This window comes from Bubalus bubalis, chromosome 14 (genome assembly GCF_019923935.1).
Source record: "Bubalus bubalis isolate 160015118507 breed Murrah chromosome 14, NDDB_SH_1, whole genome shotgun sequence".
In the NCBI taxonomy this organism is placed as follows: Eukaryota; Metazoa; Chordata; class Mammalia; order Artiodactyla; family Bovidae; genus Bubalus; species Bubalus bubalis.
The window spans coordinates 21704383-21721968 of record NC_059170.1 but is presented as its reverse complement, the minus strand read 5'-3'; the positions used below and the strand labels follow the sequence as shown (position 1 = coordinate 21721968).

General features: G+C 57.8%; 1 protein-coding gene across 5 annotated transcripts in view; it reads right to left on the bottom strand.

Annotated features, from left to right (window-relative positions):
* NOL4L (nucleolar protein 4 like) overlaps positions 1 to 17586 on the bottom strand; it is a 131579-nt gene that overhangs the window by 17570 nt on the left and 96423 nt on the right. For 3 of the 5 annotated variants that reach the window (XM_044927741.2, XM_025263667.3, XM_044927742.2), the window contains one exon: positions 10127 to 10268. In XM_044927741.2, coding sequence (XP_044783676.1) covers positions 10127 to 10268 — 142 coding nt within the window. Of the gene's footprint in view, positions 1 to 10126; positions 10269 to 10563; positions 10791 to 10817; positions 10974 to 17586 lie in introns of those variants that run through there. The other 2 variants (XM_044927744.2, XM_044927743.2) reach the window with 2 other exon arrangements.

Here is a 17586-nt window from a genome sequence, read left to right as displayed (position 1 = left end):
ACTTTATGACCCTGTGAAAGAACCCAGCTGGCCCCATGGGCACCTGGAGTGCTGGAGTCGGACCTTCCGGGGTGCAGGCCTCCAGGCATGTGACGCGGAGCTGGAAGTGACCCTCTTGTCTCCACCTGGTCCTGACCTGCGTGGCTGTGCAGGGGGCCCCTCCAGGGTGGGCACCCCACCCAAGGCCAGCCTGCCAGAGCCCAGAATCATGCCAGCAGGACAAGACAGCCCCCAACCTGTGGCTTCAGTGACAGGGACAAGTGTGGTGCAGAACCACAGGGAAGCAGAGGGAATGCACCCCTTCTGAGCATTTTCACAAAACCAGGCCTCCCGGGCTCCGGCGAAGGGCAGCTCCCCAGACTGGGCAGGGACACAGGGCCCACCACCTGGGCCCGGAATGCCTCCGGGCAGGGAAGGACTGTGTGCCCATCTATGTAACGTGGGGCAATGTGCTGCTATTCAAATGGGGGAATTAGTGATGAATGGGGGAAATTGTTCCTCCTTCTGTCCAGTCTCCAGAAGGAGACAAAAACCCCTTTTACCTCGGCAAACAATGCCCTTATGTGGGCGCCAGCGCCCCGCAGCCCGCACAAGCCCGGCTCTGTGCGAGCCGCCAATTGCCACACCGGGCCCTGGGGCCGCAGCCAGCGGCACCCTCTCCCGGGGCGACCCTCGCTGGCTCCCAAGGAGGGCTGGGCAAGGGTGCAAAGGTCTGCTGGCCCATGGTCCCAGGGTATACATACATATGGCCTCACGGGTTCTGGGTGCTGGCGGCCTGCTATGGCCAGAGGTGTGGCGAGGCAGGCAGCGCCTCCCTTCTCTGCCAGCTTCCAGGCAGGGGAGAGAAGGGAGCATCAATAATTCACACACACCAGAGACGAGCTGGGGAGGAGGTGGGGAAGCAAGAGTGCTGGAGCCAGCCAGGGGCAGAGGGGGCTGGGGCTGGATCTGGAAGAGCCAGTCCCTGCCCCCTCACCCACGTGGCTTCGGGCTGCAGTCTGGGGGCACCGACTCTGCTCTGAATTTGGGGTGCGCCAGGCCAGGCCTGGCCTCCGCCTGCTCTGACAAAGGCCAGCGGCTGGGCTGTGTTTACATGATGCATAGTTCCCTGGAGCGCCAGGCTCCTGGCAGGCTACCCTGCTCTTCCTCCCGGAAGGAAGGGGGAGGGCCCCGGGGTCAAATGGGGGACACTGAGGAGCTGGGTGAGGTGGTGTCACTAGGATGCCCCCATCCTGGGTGGTGGGGACACGCTGGGCACCCACCCCACAGCTTGGCCTTCAGACCCCCACGGCCCCCCAGCTGCCCCTCATGAATGCCACCCTGCTCCATCCCTGTGGTTCCAAAGGCCTGGCCCAGTCCAGCTCTCCATCTGGCCTGCATTCTTGCCCCCTAACCACCCCCAGCACCTGTATTCCACAGCATCCATCGTCCTGATCAACCTTTTATGACTCATTCCTTAAGCTGGTGTCAACACCTGAGGCCCTCAGAGTCCAGAGTGGCGCTGTCCAACAGACGCTTAATGTGAGCCACATAAGGAATTGTTAATTTTCTAGCAGCCACATTAAAAAAATGTAAAAAGAAAATAAAACAGGTGGAGTAAATTTTAATAATCTATTTTATTTAACCCAATATAGCCAAAATATTATCTTTTCAACACGTAATACTGTGTTAAACTCGAGCTACTTTATACATCCTTTTTCATAGAAAGTCTTTGAAACTCTGTGTGTATTTTACACACATTGTACGCCTGAGTTTGCATGAGCCCTTTTCAATAGTGGTCTGTGGCTCCCACATTAGGGCACACCCAGATTTTTGTGATGTTCCCCCTAACCTGAAATCACTTCTCTCAGTGCAGGGACCCTGGGGTCTCAGTCCCAAGTTGCAGATGAGAGCTGGGGTCTTGGGCAGGTGGCCTGAGCAGGGCTGGCAGTGGGGACGGGGTTGGGGGCCGCCTTCAGTGGGGGTGGGCACCAAGTATGTGGCAGGTGCCGGGCAGACTCACTGTGCCTGCTTTGCACCCCGCCTCCCCCAGAACAGACAGCAGGAAGGAACCAAAGGCCCCCAGGGGGAGGTCCTCACCATCACAGTGTGAACAGAAAGACAGACAGGCCCCAGAGCACCCCCACCCAGTGCTCTTTCTTCTCTGGCCTTGGCTTGCCCAACTGTACTACAGGACAGCCCTCCACCCCCGCCACTGCCCCACTCTCCGCAGCCCCCTCCCCAGTAAATACTGGCCAAATGCGCCCCAGGGAGAACCACTCTCTGTACGGACTGCCGAGGTCTATGTCTTCCCAGGCCCAAGTTTCCTTGGCCCCACCCTCAAGGACAAGCACGCACAGTGAGAACTCAATGCTGATTCAGTGTGCTAAGCTCTAGCTGAGAGAGCAGCTCCCCTGCATCCCTTGCCCCAACCCCACAACAAATGATGTGTTCAGAGCAAACAGAATGACTTCGGACAACCGTGTGTGAAGGAGTCACGGGGCAGGGCCCTGGCCCCGGAGCCTGTATGCTTGTGTGCAGGCCTTCCGCCAGTCTGCCCAGAAGCCGGTCTCGCTTCGGTGCATCCCAGTCCTTAGGTCAGAGTGATGACGCCGACGTGGCCCTGGTTACTTCCTGGTTCCCAGGAACGCCACCCTTGGACAGGCTCGGGTGGTGATGCCTCTGGGGCACACCCCTTCCCTGGCCTCCTCTCCTGTACGGCCGGCCTGCCTCCATAGAGGGTCAGTGGGCAGCTGGGTCTCCATAGGTCCTGGGCTGGGGAGGAGGGCAGGGCTCTGACACCCCAGTGGCTGAGCAGGCCTAGGTGAATCTTCCAGGTGTGCAAAGGATCTCCCTTTCTCTTTCTTAGCAGGTGAACTTCACCTCTATGGGCCTGGAGCGTGTCCTGCCCTCACCAGGCATCTGGGGGCCTGTGAGGGCCTAAGACCCTGGCAGGCTGCACAAGGCCGGGGCTGTGTGGGGCCGGCCTGCTCCAGGGATAAAGGGATCTCTCGGTGCTGTCTCCTGGCCTCCCTTACCCCGTGGCGGCCAGAGGCCAGAACAGCTCAGCATTGTCTGAGCCGCCTGCAGCCCAGCTGATGATGGACACTTTCCTGTGACCCAGGACTGGAGGGGCAGCCCACAGCCAATCCCCAGAAGGGCTTGGGTCCTAGTTCTCCGCTCCTGGCAGGGGAGGATAAACAGCAAGAGGCCACCGCTACCACCTCTCCATCCGGTGTGGACATTTGGAGCCTTGAATAGGAGCTAAGAGCCACTAATCTAGAAGGAGCGAGGAAGTGAAGTAGCCAGAGAATGAGGCCCAGACATAGCTTCCAGCCTCACCTGAGACAGGCGGCGTCAGGACCAAGACCAGCAGGCGTCGGGGAGGGGAGGCTCAGTTTAAAAGCCCACTGCGGGAAGCCATCCCAGGGAGGCCGAAGCAAGGCAGTCACAGCCTTCCCTACATGTCAACAGTGATCAGGGAGGATGCCCAACCATGACTGTCAGGGCCACTGGCCGCAGGCTGCAGCAGACCATGAAGCTTGGGGCCCCTGCTGGGGTGGCCATCATGGGCAGATAACACGTGAAATGGAAGAAGCCCAGGCGCAAACGTGGGTGACTGCCTCTAAGCCTGGTGGCCTGGCCCCGACCCCACTTGCAGGACGGCCTCTTGCCTGTTCCCTCAAATGAGCAGCTTCCACCCCTAGCTGGGAACACTCCTGAGCAGCCTGAGTGCCCACAGTGGCCAGCACCCAGTGGGTAAGCTGCTGCCCAGGTGCCTTCTCCTTGGACGGCAGTGTTAACTTGCAGCCACCAGCGTGGGAGCTTGGGGTGGGTCTAGGTGTGCAGATTCCAGGAGATCTGCAGGGTCCTGGGAGATGTAAGGTGCCCCCACAAGTCCTGGTACATGTAGGTGGGGAGTGGGCTGGGACTTCAGGAGACGCTAGAGCAAGCTGTGAGTACCCAGGTAGTGAGCTTGTAAAGAGAGCTGTGGTCCAAACCCCACAGGGCTCAGTGGGCAGACGGGATCGAGAAAGACCTGGAAGGATGAGGAGACAGATTGGACCAGCGAAGGGTCCAGGGGATGGGGAATGAGGAGGACCGCTCAGTCTTTCAAAGGAGGCCCCTGACCCACCTCCAGCCCCTCAGCCTGTGAGTGCCAGCTAGCCATGGCCTTCCACCTCCAGCTCTTTGTCAGGACCCCCTGCACCAACCTGACCACCTGAGAGAAATAATCCCATCCCCATCCAACCCAGCTTTCCCCGTCCACACATCGTCCAGTCCTCACCAGCCATCCAGTGAGGGGGAGTGACTGGCCACACAGCAAGGTGGGAGCAGAGGCAGATCCGAGTCTGGGCTGGGGCAGCGTGTCTGAGTTGGGGCACACTCCCTGCTCAGACCTGCCCTGTGGACACCAGGGAGGAGCCCACGACAGGGAGAGAGGCAAGGGCAGGAGAGGCAGCATTGCCGTAAATACGGAGCCCTGGGCAAGCAAGTCACACGCCTGCCCCCCAGTGATTGCCCCCGCTGTCCAGTTTGCACTTCTGGGTAATGGAGGGCCCCATCCAAGGGCAGCAAGAGCAGGAGGCAGGAAATCTTGGGCCTCACAAAGGGCTCCTGAGACACACCAGGATTAATGGCTGCAGTCACCCAGGGCACACTACAGACAAAAGCCAGGGATCAGAGGTGAGCAACTTGCTTCAGACTGCACTGCAGGACCAGGGCAGGCCAGGACCTGCTCAGGGGAGCCCTGGCAGGGTGCCAAAGGCCACCAGCAGGGAGCCATGTTCAGTTGAGACCCCAGGTCCAAGAGGCAGCCTCATCTCTCTCGTTCCTCCTGGAACCCTCGAATGCCAGCCCCTCAACTGGCCAGGGCCCTCTCTCCTGGCTGAAGCTTGGGGTCACCAGGAGTTTCTGGAGACAAGTGACCCAAGAAGCCCCCTATCCTGGCATTCAGCATCTTCCTCTCCTCCCAGCCTCCTCCTGCTGTACCGCCCAAGCTTCCTAGGCTGCTATACACTTGCCTGAACATCACACTGTGGCCTCCTTCGAGGCACCTCTGCTGGTCCCCCAGCTCTGCCACGGGGTTCTTAACAGCTGTTCGCTGGGCACCTGCTCTGAGTCGAGGGCTGGGGATAAAGCCCAGAAGAGGACGCTTGGCCCTGAGGCTACTCCATGCTGCACGGTTTGTGATAACGAGAAAGAGGGGCTGGAACACCCTTCCCCATGAGTGGTCCAGACTCAGGCTCTGGGGTCAGAGACACTCTTGTGGTCACATAGGGTCTGGCCAAGTCACCTCCCCATCTGTAGGAAAGGCCTAGTCACAGCTCTGAGCCCACAGCCAACTGCCATCAGCACAGAGTTCAGCAAAAAGTGGGGTCAGGATTGGGGCTTCCAATCACCAGGATAATTGGACCACCTTTAAAAATGCAGTATCAGTGCAGGGGAGAGGCGAGACAACTTCTAGGGAAAAAAGTTGACTCCAACACTACATGATCCCTCCTCTTTTTTTTAAATAAAGAAAACAAGACTGATTACATACACAGAAAAGACAAAGAAAAACATGTCCCAAACACTGATAATTTTGATTGCTTTTTTTTTGCTCCTCTGTTTTTTTTCTGTTATCTACAATGAATGTAATAGATGTGAAAAGACATGTTTTTTCAGAGACACATCTCCTGCCCTCAGACAGCTTACAACCTGGCAGGGGTCCCTGGTTCTGAGCACCTGCCCCTCTTCTGCAGGTTCTTGGAAGGGACAAAGCCAGGAAGGGTTTATCAGCCTCCTGGGCCACAGGGCTCAGTATTCACGTGACAGACCCAGTGGAGAGTCCTGAAAGAACCAAGGGCTTAAGCCAGGACCCTCAGTGCCTCGGTCCTAATGTGGTGACGGGCCCTGGAGGGGAGGCTCCAGGCGTCCAGGCAGGAAGTTCTGGCACCATGTCCCCAGGGGGAGGCAAGCTGAGCTCCAGTGGGTCCCAGAGGCCTGAGACTGGAGGGGCCTCTCATCTGACAGGCACTAACAAGAGCCCCCCAGCGGCCCCCCAGCTCCTACCCAGCACCATCGCCCCCCGCCCCCCGTCATGACCCTGCAGGAAGAAAGAAGCAGGACCCTGGGTTCTGCCCTGGAGCTGACTTCCTGTCTGCCCGGGAGGTGAGTAATGTCCGCTCCCCACCCCCTGCATCCCTTCTGGGGGCCAGGCTTCACATTTTCCGCTCAGGAAGGGGCAGAGCAAGAGGCCTGATGAAGCACATCAAGGGGAAAATGGAAGAAGGAGAGGGCCCTGGCCTGGCCACGTCTCTGAAGTCCAGGGACGCTGACTCACCTGCCCAGCCTGCGCCCCCGTTCACTTACTCATTTAACAGACACTCCTCCACCTGCTCTGTGCTGGGCACCAGAGAACTGGCTCTCAGAGTGCTTACTCAGGATCTGAGGAAGAGATGGCCATCAAACACATCATCCCACTGACGGGGTGTAACTACACACAGATGTGCTGTTCAGTCCTAAGTAACGCCTGACCATAGCGTCTCTGGACACGGGCTCAGCAGTTGGCTTTTTCCAACTGTCCTCCTCTCCACCTCCTAAAATGCAGCCCCTGGGCCAGAGTGTTTTTCCAGGCACCTATGATGAGACCAGGGTTCTGTTCGGACTCCAAAGAAAGTCCAAACCCTCAGCTGGTGCTTAGTGCCGGTCTGGGGGGACCTGGCTATACGTGGACTGGAGGCAGTGGTGGGAACAGCCTGGATCACTCAGCCTAAGAACGCAGTGCTCTGATTTTCCAGGGGGGCAGCCTCTTCTGGTCCCCAGACTCCCATGCCCATCTTCTGGGGAACCTCACACATGGCCTCAATGCCTGCCAAAGAGGAAAGAGGAGGGGAGCAGCCTTGGCATCCCCCAACTCTGGCCAGATGGCCCCAGTTCTCTCACTGATCAGCAGTTCCCTCCTGAGCTGGGGTGAGAGCCATGTGCTCACCCACAGCAGCTCCGCCCTGATGAGGAAGCACTTTGGGGCTCCCCAGCCAAGCACCCCTGCTGTGATGTCAATAAGCTGGGAATAGGGTCCATAAAGGAGGTCTCTGATGTGAGGCCTCGCAGGTGGTGGCAGGCTTGGGGATGAAAGCACCACCAAGCATGCTCCCACTCCCGGTGAACCGCAGACAAGCTCCCGGGAGTGAGAACTGGCCTGATTCATTCCTGGCCTGGGCCACAGGATCTGTCCTGCTGAGGCCCAGCCTCCATCTGCCTTGGTTAAAATTTGAAAGAGGAAGAGGTGGAGGAGGTGGTGGAAGAGGAGAAGGGCCCCAACATATCCACCAACAGGTGTGAACCTGTGCAAACTGCCTGGTTTTTTGAAATGCTCTGGGCTGCACTTCTGGCCAGCAGAAGTGAGATGCTCCCTGACACAGCCCTGGGACCCCCACATTTTCTGGCTAAAAGAAAAAGACCCAGGTGCTCAGGCTGGGGAGGAGGGCAGAAATCCCACAAACAAAGAACCTGACTTGGCCGCAACAAGGAGCCAACCTCTATCCTCTCTGGCTGGTGTGTTTGGGGGCGGAGGGGGGCGGGTCGGGGAGGGAGGGACTCAATAAATGCTCGTTCCTTTACTCATTTGGGCAACAGATATTCAGCAGGCCCCTATAATGCACCAGGCATGCAACCAGAGTCACCAGGGACAGAGCAGAGAGCAGGATCCACGTGGTCTACCCTTTACAGAGCTCACAACGGGGGCCTCAGACATGGAGCGCCGAGGGCCAGAGGCTGAGCACCAAGCCGCCCTGGGGGTTGGTGTGTGCTGGAGACGCCTCTGGATCAAGGCACAGGAGCAGGGAGTGGAGATGTGGAGACCATGGAGGGTTGTGGCTGGATTCAGACAGAGCCCCCGCCTGACCTGCCCCTGCCCAGTCCTTCCTTAACAACAGAGGACAGGAGAACACCCTGAGGACCCTGATAGTTTCCTTCCAACTCTCACTGATGAGAGTGGGTTCCCAGTTCACATCTGCACTGCAGGCACCTTCAAAGAGGGGGCTGTTTGCGTGCCTCCGTGGGGGCTGGGGGGCTGACCAAGGACTCCAGGCTGGGTCTGTGCCCAGCCCAAACCCCTTGGGAGCCCACCGGTCTGGACAGACATGGTGGTCACCACCAGAACTAGGACCAGAAGGGCAGTAGAGATGATCAGGTCAACTGGTCTCTCTGGGCCTGCGACCTTCTGCGCTGGGTGTGGGTCGGCCTCTGGCCAGCACGTCAACCCACAGCCTCCAGACACAGGCTCTGATGAAATAATTAAATTGATGGTATCATGGTCAACACCATCCTCCCTGTCTCCAGCTCTGGCTGCCCGCCCTGATGAACACCCTCGTCCTGTCAGCAGGCCAGCCGACCTGGGCCCCAGCACCTACAGCCAGGGGGGACCTGGGCAGCTGGGGAGGGGAGGTGGTGGGTGGGGCAGGGGAAGACATGTGTGAAGACACCCGGCTTGGCTCTCCCACCTGGCTCCTCTGGGGCCAGCTGCGGGACCATTAAGCTGACCCATTAGCCCTGTAGCCGAGGAAGTCCTATGACCCTTCCCCCGGCCCCAGACCTGATGCTGGAGGCCCCCAGATCACCAGATCTCCCTGGAAAGTGTCTCTGCCAGACATGAGCCCCCCAAAAGGTGGCTGTAAGCAGTAACAGCATAAGAATTGTTGAGGATGAGCTGGGGACCACGGCCCCCATTCAGTCCTACTTCTCCGGGCAGGGGGTTATAAATAAATGCTCCGGATCCTTCTTGGGAAGGTACTGTCCACAGCCTTGGGCTGAGCTTCGCTGGTGTGGCCCTTGGGTGTGGCCCTCAATCAGCTCAGATGAGGCGGGAGGCCAGCTGCTGGGCACATCTCACCCCAGGGCCCCCCTAACCCCAGCACGCGGTGCCCCCACCCAGCCCCCACCCGTGGGAACGCCGGAAGGAGGTGCTGGTCTGGGAGGCAGCACAAGGGGGTCGCACTGACCTCCTGAGGCGTCAAGGGACAAAAGCCTTTTCTTTCCCAGCAGCCTCGCACCCCGTTCCTCACGGAACCACACCCGGGGCTCCCCAGCCTGTGGATGGGCCACCCCGGCTGCGTCTGTGCTGGGCCTCCTCCCAGACAAAGCCAGATTTCAGGCCTCTGAAGGCTGCGGGGAGCCAGGCACGCAGGTTCCACCATGGAGACGAACTTTGACCCAAACTGCAAGGCTCCTACTCCTTATTTACTCTTTAAGGCTAACCTATTTCGCAGAGTTAACACTACACCCCTTTTTAACCCTGCACCTTCCCTCCCACATTCCAGGCCCTGACCTTCGACCCCTCCTAATTGCAGCTCTACACCCCAGTTCTCTCCAGCTCTTCCCCCACCCACCTTGTGTCCGCCCGGAAAATCAGAGCCCAGCCCAGGACACTCTGTCCACAGGTGCCACTGCACACCCACAGCCATGTCTAACTGAGGTAGGCCCAGTTTGGGGGGCTCGACACAAGAGTGCCAGAGTAGACCTCTGGGGTCTGACCCTGACCCCAACTCTCCCACCCCAAGAAGATGCTTCTGTTCCAAGGGAGGCTGGAGGAGGCTGCCGGGCTGGCCCTGGAGGGTCGGGGGATGGGGGGGCCAGGGCCAGGGCAGATCTGGACAGCGCCTCAGCCGGCCCACCTCCTATCCTGAGGGGCCGGGAGCACATAACAGACAAGCACAGCGTCTGCTCGCTCACCAGGGACAGGCAGGGACCCTGTCTCAGAGCCTCATATCCGGCCACAAAGCCCAACTCCTGTTTTCATGATTGGGTGGTGGACTGTTCTGGGTCAGGCACACTGTTAACCTTCCCAGACCTGAATCATGATAACTTTGAAATCCACATCCCACCAGCCCGTGAGCATCAAAACAGACAAAGTGGCGGGATGTGGTCAGGCTGCCAATCCCCGAAAGAGCTCTGAGCCATTCACCTTTGGGAGGAACAACTGCTCTTCCTGGAACTAAGGGCTGGGGCAGCGGGGCCCGTGGAGATACTGAGAACGCTGGGGGCCGCTGTCAGCCTGAGCCTCGGCCACCCCTGGAGGCTCCAGCCCAGAGTCTACCCCCTGGAGATTCCTAGGCTCCTGGCGCAGACACAACCCTTCCCCTGCTGGCCACGAAGGAACACTCACCGTCCTCTTGGCTGTGGAGGTTTTGTGGGCTCCGCATCCTCTCGTCCTGGCTGGGACTCAGGCTGGAGGCCAGGTGTGGGTCAGCTGACATCCATGTGGAGTCGTTCATATCAAAATCTTCACTGCTCACAGAAGTTTCATCCTGATCAGGGACAAAGAAGGTGGGCATTCAACAGGGACGGGCTCTCTGCAGCCCCTCGGCAGCATACAGGATGAACCCAAGGGCCCGAGGGTGTTTGGGACTGCCCCATAGGCCATAGGGCACCCCCAAACCTTGCAGTGGAGACGGTCTTCTCCCCTTACCCCCCCACCCATGGAAGTGGCTGGGGCTCTGGTTCCTGTAGGAAGCTGGGGCTGAGGGCCGGTGCTGGCTGTAATTGAAGACAATTATGAGGTCTCGCATCCTGTAGGGGCGGGCGGCAGGGCCTGGCTCTTACCCTGTGAGCCAAGGTTGAAGCAGCGCCGTAAACAAGGACCACTGCTCCCACTCCCTGCCAACAGCCTTGGGAGGAGGGTTCACTCCACGTAGGGCCAGGCGGGCAGACGTGGGCAGCAGGACATGTCGGGCACTGCTGAGGCCAGGCTGATGGCCCCCACCACGCCGGCCGCCCAACTCCCGTGGAGCATGCATGGAATTCCTTTCTCCCACTCCCCCAGCCCAGAGGACATTTCTGTCTTCCTCCTTCCTAACCTTTGCTGTGCTTCAAAGATATGCTCTTGGGCGGCTTCCAGAGCTGAAAAGGCCAGCCCCAGAAGTATAGCGAAGGAAGGGGGTGGGGCAGGCGAGGGTTTGGATCAGACCGCAAAGGGGGTTCGGCTCAAGGGCCTGGGGGGCCGCCAGGGCCTTCCAAACAGCCGGAGGGCCTGCAGGCGAGGACCACGCCTGCCTCCTCTCCCCTTGCTGGCTTCAGCCAGCCCTGGGCCAGGCATCCGGGAACCCCCGGGGCGGGGCCCCTTCCACCCAGCCCTCCAGTGGGAAGGGACCCCACCTCCTTCAGGCCCTGCCTCTTTCAGGAGCAGCAGCTAGCAACTGTGTTTGGGAGCTGGCTGTAAAATGCAAGAAAGATGACCCAGCAGCTCCCACACCCTGGAGCTCTGGCTTTGCCCCCTCCCCTCCCCCGTCCGGCAAGATACAATGGCCTCTGTGGGCCCCCAGTAAGGACCTCTGGCAGAGCACCATCCCCCCCAAAGCCTCCCTCCAGGGGCCCCTCACAGAGGTCTCTTTTACAGCAAGCAAACACACTCCGGTTTGAACTTTCTTCGGCTGCTGTCCGAGGCAGACACATCTGCTCTGCAAGTGCTAGGGAACCAGTGGGTGCTCCCCCACGCCCTCCCCCCCCAGCCTGGCTGGCAGGGAGTTTCCTGGAATTTACAGCTTCTGGGCAGCACAGAGGAGTGTGTACCCTCTGCAGCTGAATCAGGAGGATGACAGCCCTGCCCAGCCCAGGGGTCCCCACGCTGCTCGCAGAGCCTCGGAGCACAGGGACCACGTGTGCCCTAGGGCCCCCCCCACACACAGCTGCCCTGCCTCCCTCCCAGGGGTCCCCACGCTGCTCGCAGAGCCTCGGGGCACAGGGACCACGTGTGCCCTAGGGCCCCCCCCACACACAGCTGCCCTGCCTCCCTCCCAGGGGTCCCCACGCTGCTCGCAGAGCCTCGGGGCACAGGGACCACGTGTGCCCTAGGGCCCCCCACACACACACAGCTGCCCTGCCTCCCTCCCACAGGCTCTCTGCTCCTCATACACAAGAATACGCCCCCACAGCCGTCCCTGGGTGAAAGCCTGCTTACTCAGACTGGATTCTCATACCTGGAGGGACACACGCACGTTCAAAGGGTTCTCTCTGCAAAAAGGGCAACATGACTCGCCCTGTGCTAACTGGGCAGGGACAGGAGGGTAAGGGGCGGTGAGCAGGTGGGGAGAAGGACCCTCAGAGGGGTAGGGCCATCTGGGTTCTGGGAGCCAGGAACGGGGCCATCCTTGAGTGGGCTGTTGGCTCGTTCCTGGCTGTCCCGGGGTCACTGGACCCTGAAGTCCCGGCTGAAGCAGGAAGGCCTTCTCCTGGCTCTTGTGGAAACACTTGTGACTTAAAGGACCAAGTCATCTATTAACATCTGGAAGCACCACTCACTCAAAATTCTCCATCCATTCAACAAGTTATTTAATGAACATCTATGTGAAACTCGCTCAGTTGCGTCCAACTCTTTGTGACCCCACGGACTATACAGTCCATAGAATTCTCCAGGCCAGAATACTGAAGTGGGTAGCCATTCCCTTCTCCAAGGGATCTTCTCAACTCAGGAATCGAACCCAGGTCTATTTAGATGCTGGAAAATTTACCTGTGGACAAGTCATGGCCTTCCTGGTGCTCACTGTGGAGAGGGACACCGGGGGAGAGGGACCATCAGCAGAAAAACTCATAATATCAGGAGTGTTAGGGCAACACGTTAAAGAATAAAGCAGGACAAGAGGGGCGGGGGACCTGCAGGACTGCGTTTCCCAGAGTGCCCAAGAAGGGCCTTGCCATCAGACGACAGAGCAGAGGCTTGCAGAAGTGAGGGAGGTTATGACAGGCGGTGTGTGTGGGGGGCTGGTGGGTTCCAGCACACGCTGGTGGGTTCAAGCAGGCAGTCAGGAGGCCACTGGAACTAGGGGATGCGTGAGCTGCCATTCGGGGGTGTCCCCTAAGGGGCACATAATCCCGGGTGGGCATCTTCCACTCAGAGAAAGGAGTTCCATCAAACACACAGGTTTTCTTCATCAATGAGCAAGGAAAATTCAGAACCGCTGGGTGCAGTGCTGAACCTCACTCTAGCCCCACTCGGCCACAGTTTAACAACGACAGAAGCCATGGTTTATCAGTTGCCAAGTGCATCACAGGTCCATTGGGTGCATGCAGTTATCAGCCCCATTCTACAGATGAGGAAGCTGAGGCTCCAAGGGGTGAAGGCACTCGCCCAAGGTCATGAGCAGAGCCAGAAGCGTGCAGTCCCGAAGGCCCAGACGCTAGCTTCCTTCCCAGCCCATCACCTGGAATGCCCACGGTGCTGTGGCATCTCAGAACCCAAACTCCAAACGCACGTCCCCCTTCTCCATCAAGTCCAGCTCAGGGTCCATCGCACCTCGCCTCACACAGCCTGTCTGTACCATCAGCCCGGCAGTTGGGCAGCAGAGAACTCAGCTGCAGCGGCCAGCATGATGGCTCTCTGCCCTTTCTCCCCCCAGACAGCCTTAAGTCCTTTCAAGAGTGGGGAGCGGGCTCTGTGTTCTCTGGACAAAGCCAGTGAGACCAGTCAAATTGGCTAAGTTGCCTGGCATGACACTGGGGTTTAACGAGGATGCGGCATCAGTCTGACAAGCAGGGGCTTGGTCCTGTTACACACGGTTCCTGAATGGAGACCATATGAAACCTGGACCCTGGCTGGCAGGCGGGTGGCAGCGTGCGGCCGTGCGGCATTCCCTGCCTGCAGCTGCCAGGCGCCCCCATGCAGAGCCTCGGGTTTCTCTGGCTCAGCTCACTTAACTGTTTGCCCAAACGGCCCCCCTCCACATCTCCCTGCTCAGACAGGCCAAACTGGGCAGAGGTGGGCTACATTTTACACTGAATTGTGATCACCCAGTAAGGAAGAGCACCCAGTGCCCATCCATGAGGGGCTCTGAGACAAGGGTTGTCTGAGCTTTCCTTGTCCAATAGGAACAGCAGGCACCCGTGTCAGGCCTCTCTCCAGATCTGGTACTCGCCCTCCCCCCCTTGGACCTGCCTCAGCTGCCCCAGGGCTCGTGAGATCGGAACCCAAGCAGTCTGCTCAGCGCCCACATCACAGTCCACCACTCCGAGGGGCCGCCTCACCACACTTCCTCCCTTCAGTGGAAAGAACCAGATGCCTTAACAACAAAGCGTCTCAGGATGAGACCCAAAGGAAATTCACAGGAGATGAAGCTATATTTACACCCACACCTGGACCACTCTTATCAGTGAATAGATGTGCAATGATGGACCACCTACTATGTGCTGGTGCTGTGTTAGGAGCGCTGAGACCACAGCAGGACTCCTTCCCTCCAGGGCCCTGTTATTTAGGGAAGGACAGAGATGACTTTTGACCCACGTGTAGGCACTGAAGGAGAAGGAGGCTGGGGAACCCCGTCTCCACTTATTCACTATCAAGCTCTCCCCAGTGAGTGTGCCCACAGCCCCCAGTGTTTTGCCACATGAATCCCTGTTCTGTGGGTGATGGTTCTATTTAAGCTTTTGATACCACTGATACATAAATTTTTAAAAATTTATTTATTTTTATTTGGCCTTAGCTGTGGTCTTAGTTGTGGCATGCTGGATCTTTAGCTGTGCCATGTGGAATCTAGTTCTTCCACCAGGAATCAAACCCTGGCCCCCTGCACTGGGAACGCAGTGTCTTAGCCACTGGGCCACCAGGGAAGTCCCTGATACAGTAAATTTTTAAGTAAGAAATCAAATTTATGATGCCTAACTTAAAAAAAATACACCAAACTATAAGTTCCAATCAAAATCAACTCCCACATCCTCACTTCCCGGCAGACCTACCAAGAGAAGGCTGCCCAAGCCCCCTTTGCCATCCATCTGCTACAGCAGAGCCCCCTGCAGACTGTCACCTCACCGGCTCACTCCAGGCCCAGGCTCCAGGAGCAGGCCAGTGACACGGGCAATTACCAGCACATAATTCAGAGCCTATCATTGATGAGCAGAGTGGGACATAGCTGGGCCTGAGGGACCTGTAAGAGGTGATGGTGAGGGTTACGGAGAGCAGGCCCAGAGGTCACAAGTCGGGCATTCTGGAATCTCAAGGAAACCTGGTTTACTAATTTCTCTTTCTGTAAACAAACTTCATCGAAACTTTCATTAAAAAACAAAGGAGTGTGTACAATCCATTACTTCTGGGGCCCCTCTTCCTAGACCCCACATGACTCCTGGCTCTGGCTTCAGACACCCTGCAGGCTGCAGCCTTGCCCACCTGTTGACAAAAGGTCATCATTTATTCGGCGCCAAAGGACTTGAGCCACTTGCGGGGTCACAGGGCGATTGGGTCAACTGCCCTTCTGGAAAGGGAACTCAAGAGCTGGGGTGGGGGGGGGGCGGCAGGAAGACACCACCCAAGGCTGCTCCTGGGACACACCCGAGTCTGGGAGCCCTGACTCTGGGCAGGAGGAGAGGAGCCGACCAGACCCTCCCTGCTCTTATCTGCAGTCCAGAATTCACGGGCAGGTTCAGTTTCTCTCCACCCAGGTTCTGAGGCCCTTCCTCCTCTGCAGGCAAACTAGCACCAACCGCTGCCCAGCCCAGGAGGAGGAGAAAATGGGAGACCAGAGGGGAAATGGTGGAAACGCGCCTGTATCCATGGTGTGTAACCAGGGGCAGGTGCTATCAGTAACCTGATTATTTTACAACTGGGGTCAATTTCTCGGGAACTGGGTTCCTGGTGCCTCTGAAGTTGAGCCATTTGCATCCTCCAGGACAGGGATCCTGGGGTGTGCCTCACACAACATTTTCCAGGCCTCTCCTTAGAGCTGTAACTCTATCTCTACTGCTTGCTTTGAGAGAGAAAGGGAGAAGGATTTGCTGTGAATTTAGTGCCGTTGTGAGCAGTAAGCCCTGATCAGGAGCCTTGGGTGTGTGTGTTTCAGAGGAGGGGTGGGAGGCAGGAATGGGCCAGGCAGGAAACAGACCCCTTCTCTGTCCATCCCCTTGGGGTGGGTTTGATGAGAGGCTGAAGCTCTTGCCAGGAAGACCACCAGGCTCAAGGCAGCTGCCCTGGCACCGGCTCTACCCCAAACCGGGGGACACCAGGGTGGACAAAGTGAGCACCTCCTTCTGGAACACCTGTAGGCCCCTCCCAGGCCCTGGAAATTCTTCAGCGCGAGGCAATTCCCCTGCCTGTCTCCATGTCAGCGAGCATTACACACACAGCCTTCTGAGCATGCCAAGGAGGTACTGAACCGCATTTGACCCCAACTTAACCACTTCAGCTCATCAGATGGCTTATTAATGGAAGACAAAACCCCCCTCCCCCAGGATCCAAAGCAACAAGGGTTCAATATCCTGGTTGGGAAGGAACAGCACAAATGACATCTTAGGGTGGTCTGAGCCACAGCTCCTGGGGGCTAGGGAGTCCCCAGACTGCAGCTCATGCCCTCATCCCAAGCTCACCTGGCCACCAGGGGCAGACGCCAGGCTCCTGGGGACAGACACTCCACTCAATTCCACTCCTTCCTGCCAGCATACCTCCTCTGCTTCCTAGCCATATAAGCTCTTCTGGGAAACATGAAGTGGGGAGGGCTGACATAGCCAATCACCTACCACATTTTAGGTTCTCTCTCTCTCTCACACACACACACACACACATGCACAGGGTCTGTCAGAGATGTCTGCATCGACACAGGGATGCTCTGTTGTCTCTGCTGTCATGGGTGCCTGGATGCTGGGGTGAGCATTTTCAACACCTTCCTACTAGTGTATTGAGTGTAAAACAGGCTTTTGTTTCCCAAGCAAAGGCAACTGGCTGTTTTCCCAGCACTCCTAACCACGAGGGCCTCATTGATACCCCAGACCCTGCCATGAACAGGGGTCTCTTTAAAAGGGAGGCTGGAAAGATGAGCTTCAGCAGACAAGGTTCTTCCAGGAGAAAAGTGGGCTCGAGAGAAACCACTCTGCACTAATCCCCTGCAGGAGTTTCCTTCCAAGAAAAGGACCCAGACGAGACAAAAAAAAAAAAAAAAAGTTCTTGAGCAACTCAGGGCCAGCAAGGCTCCACAAGGCCCCAGGGTGACTCAGGCCACACAAGTTCTCCCAGATCAGCCTCTCCAGCTGGGAGGAAGGCCCCGGGTGCCGGGCTTCCTGCTGTTCCTCAGGACGGTGCTGAATGGAGTGCTGCCGCCCAGCCTAGGCGCAGTGGATGTGGGAGGGGGTGGTGCTGTCTCCAGCCCCCACTCTCCAAAAGAAGCCCACCTTGAGATGGGATTAAATTAAGCTTGATAGTATTTACCTAAGAATTCAGGCTGTACTGGGTTTCCAATGTAGGGGTAATTCACTACCTCCTGGCTAAACCATCACTGGGGCTTGGGCCCTATATGGGTCCTTCCCTCAGAACAACCCTAAGACCAGAAGCAAGGGGCAGGCAAGAAGGGGCCCCTGGTCATGACTCTCTCTGGAGCAATTGTGAGAGCCCCACAACCCTCTCCACACACCCCATACCTGGTAGGACAGGGGCCCAAGCTGGGGTTTCCAGCTCATTCTGGGATAAGTAGGGCTTTATCTCAAGGGAGAATCTATTTCAAGCCACAATCCTTCTCAGAAAGAGGAGGAAATCACAGAGTCCAAACACCATTTCAGGTGAAATCAGGAGGTTATTAATCTCCCCTCAGAGCAGACAGAAAGAAAAATCAATGTTTTAGAGGGGGGAAAAAGGTTCCATTTGAATTAATGGGTTTG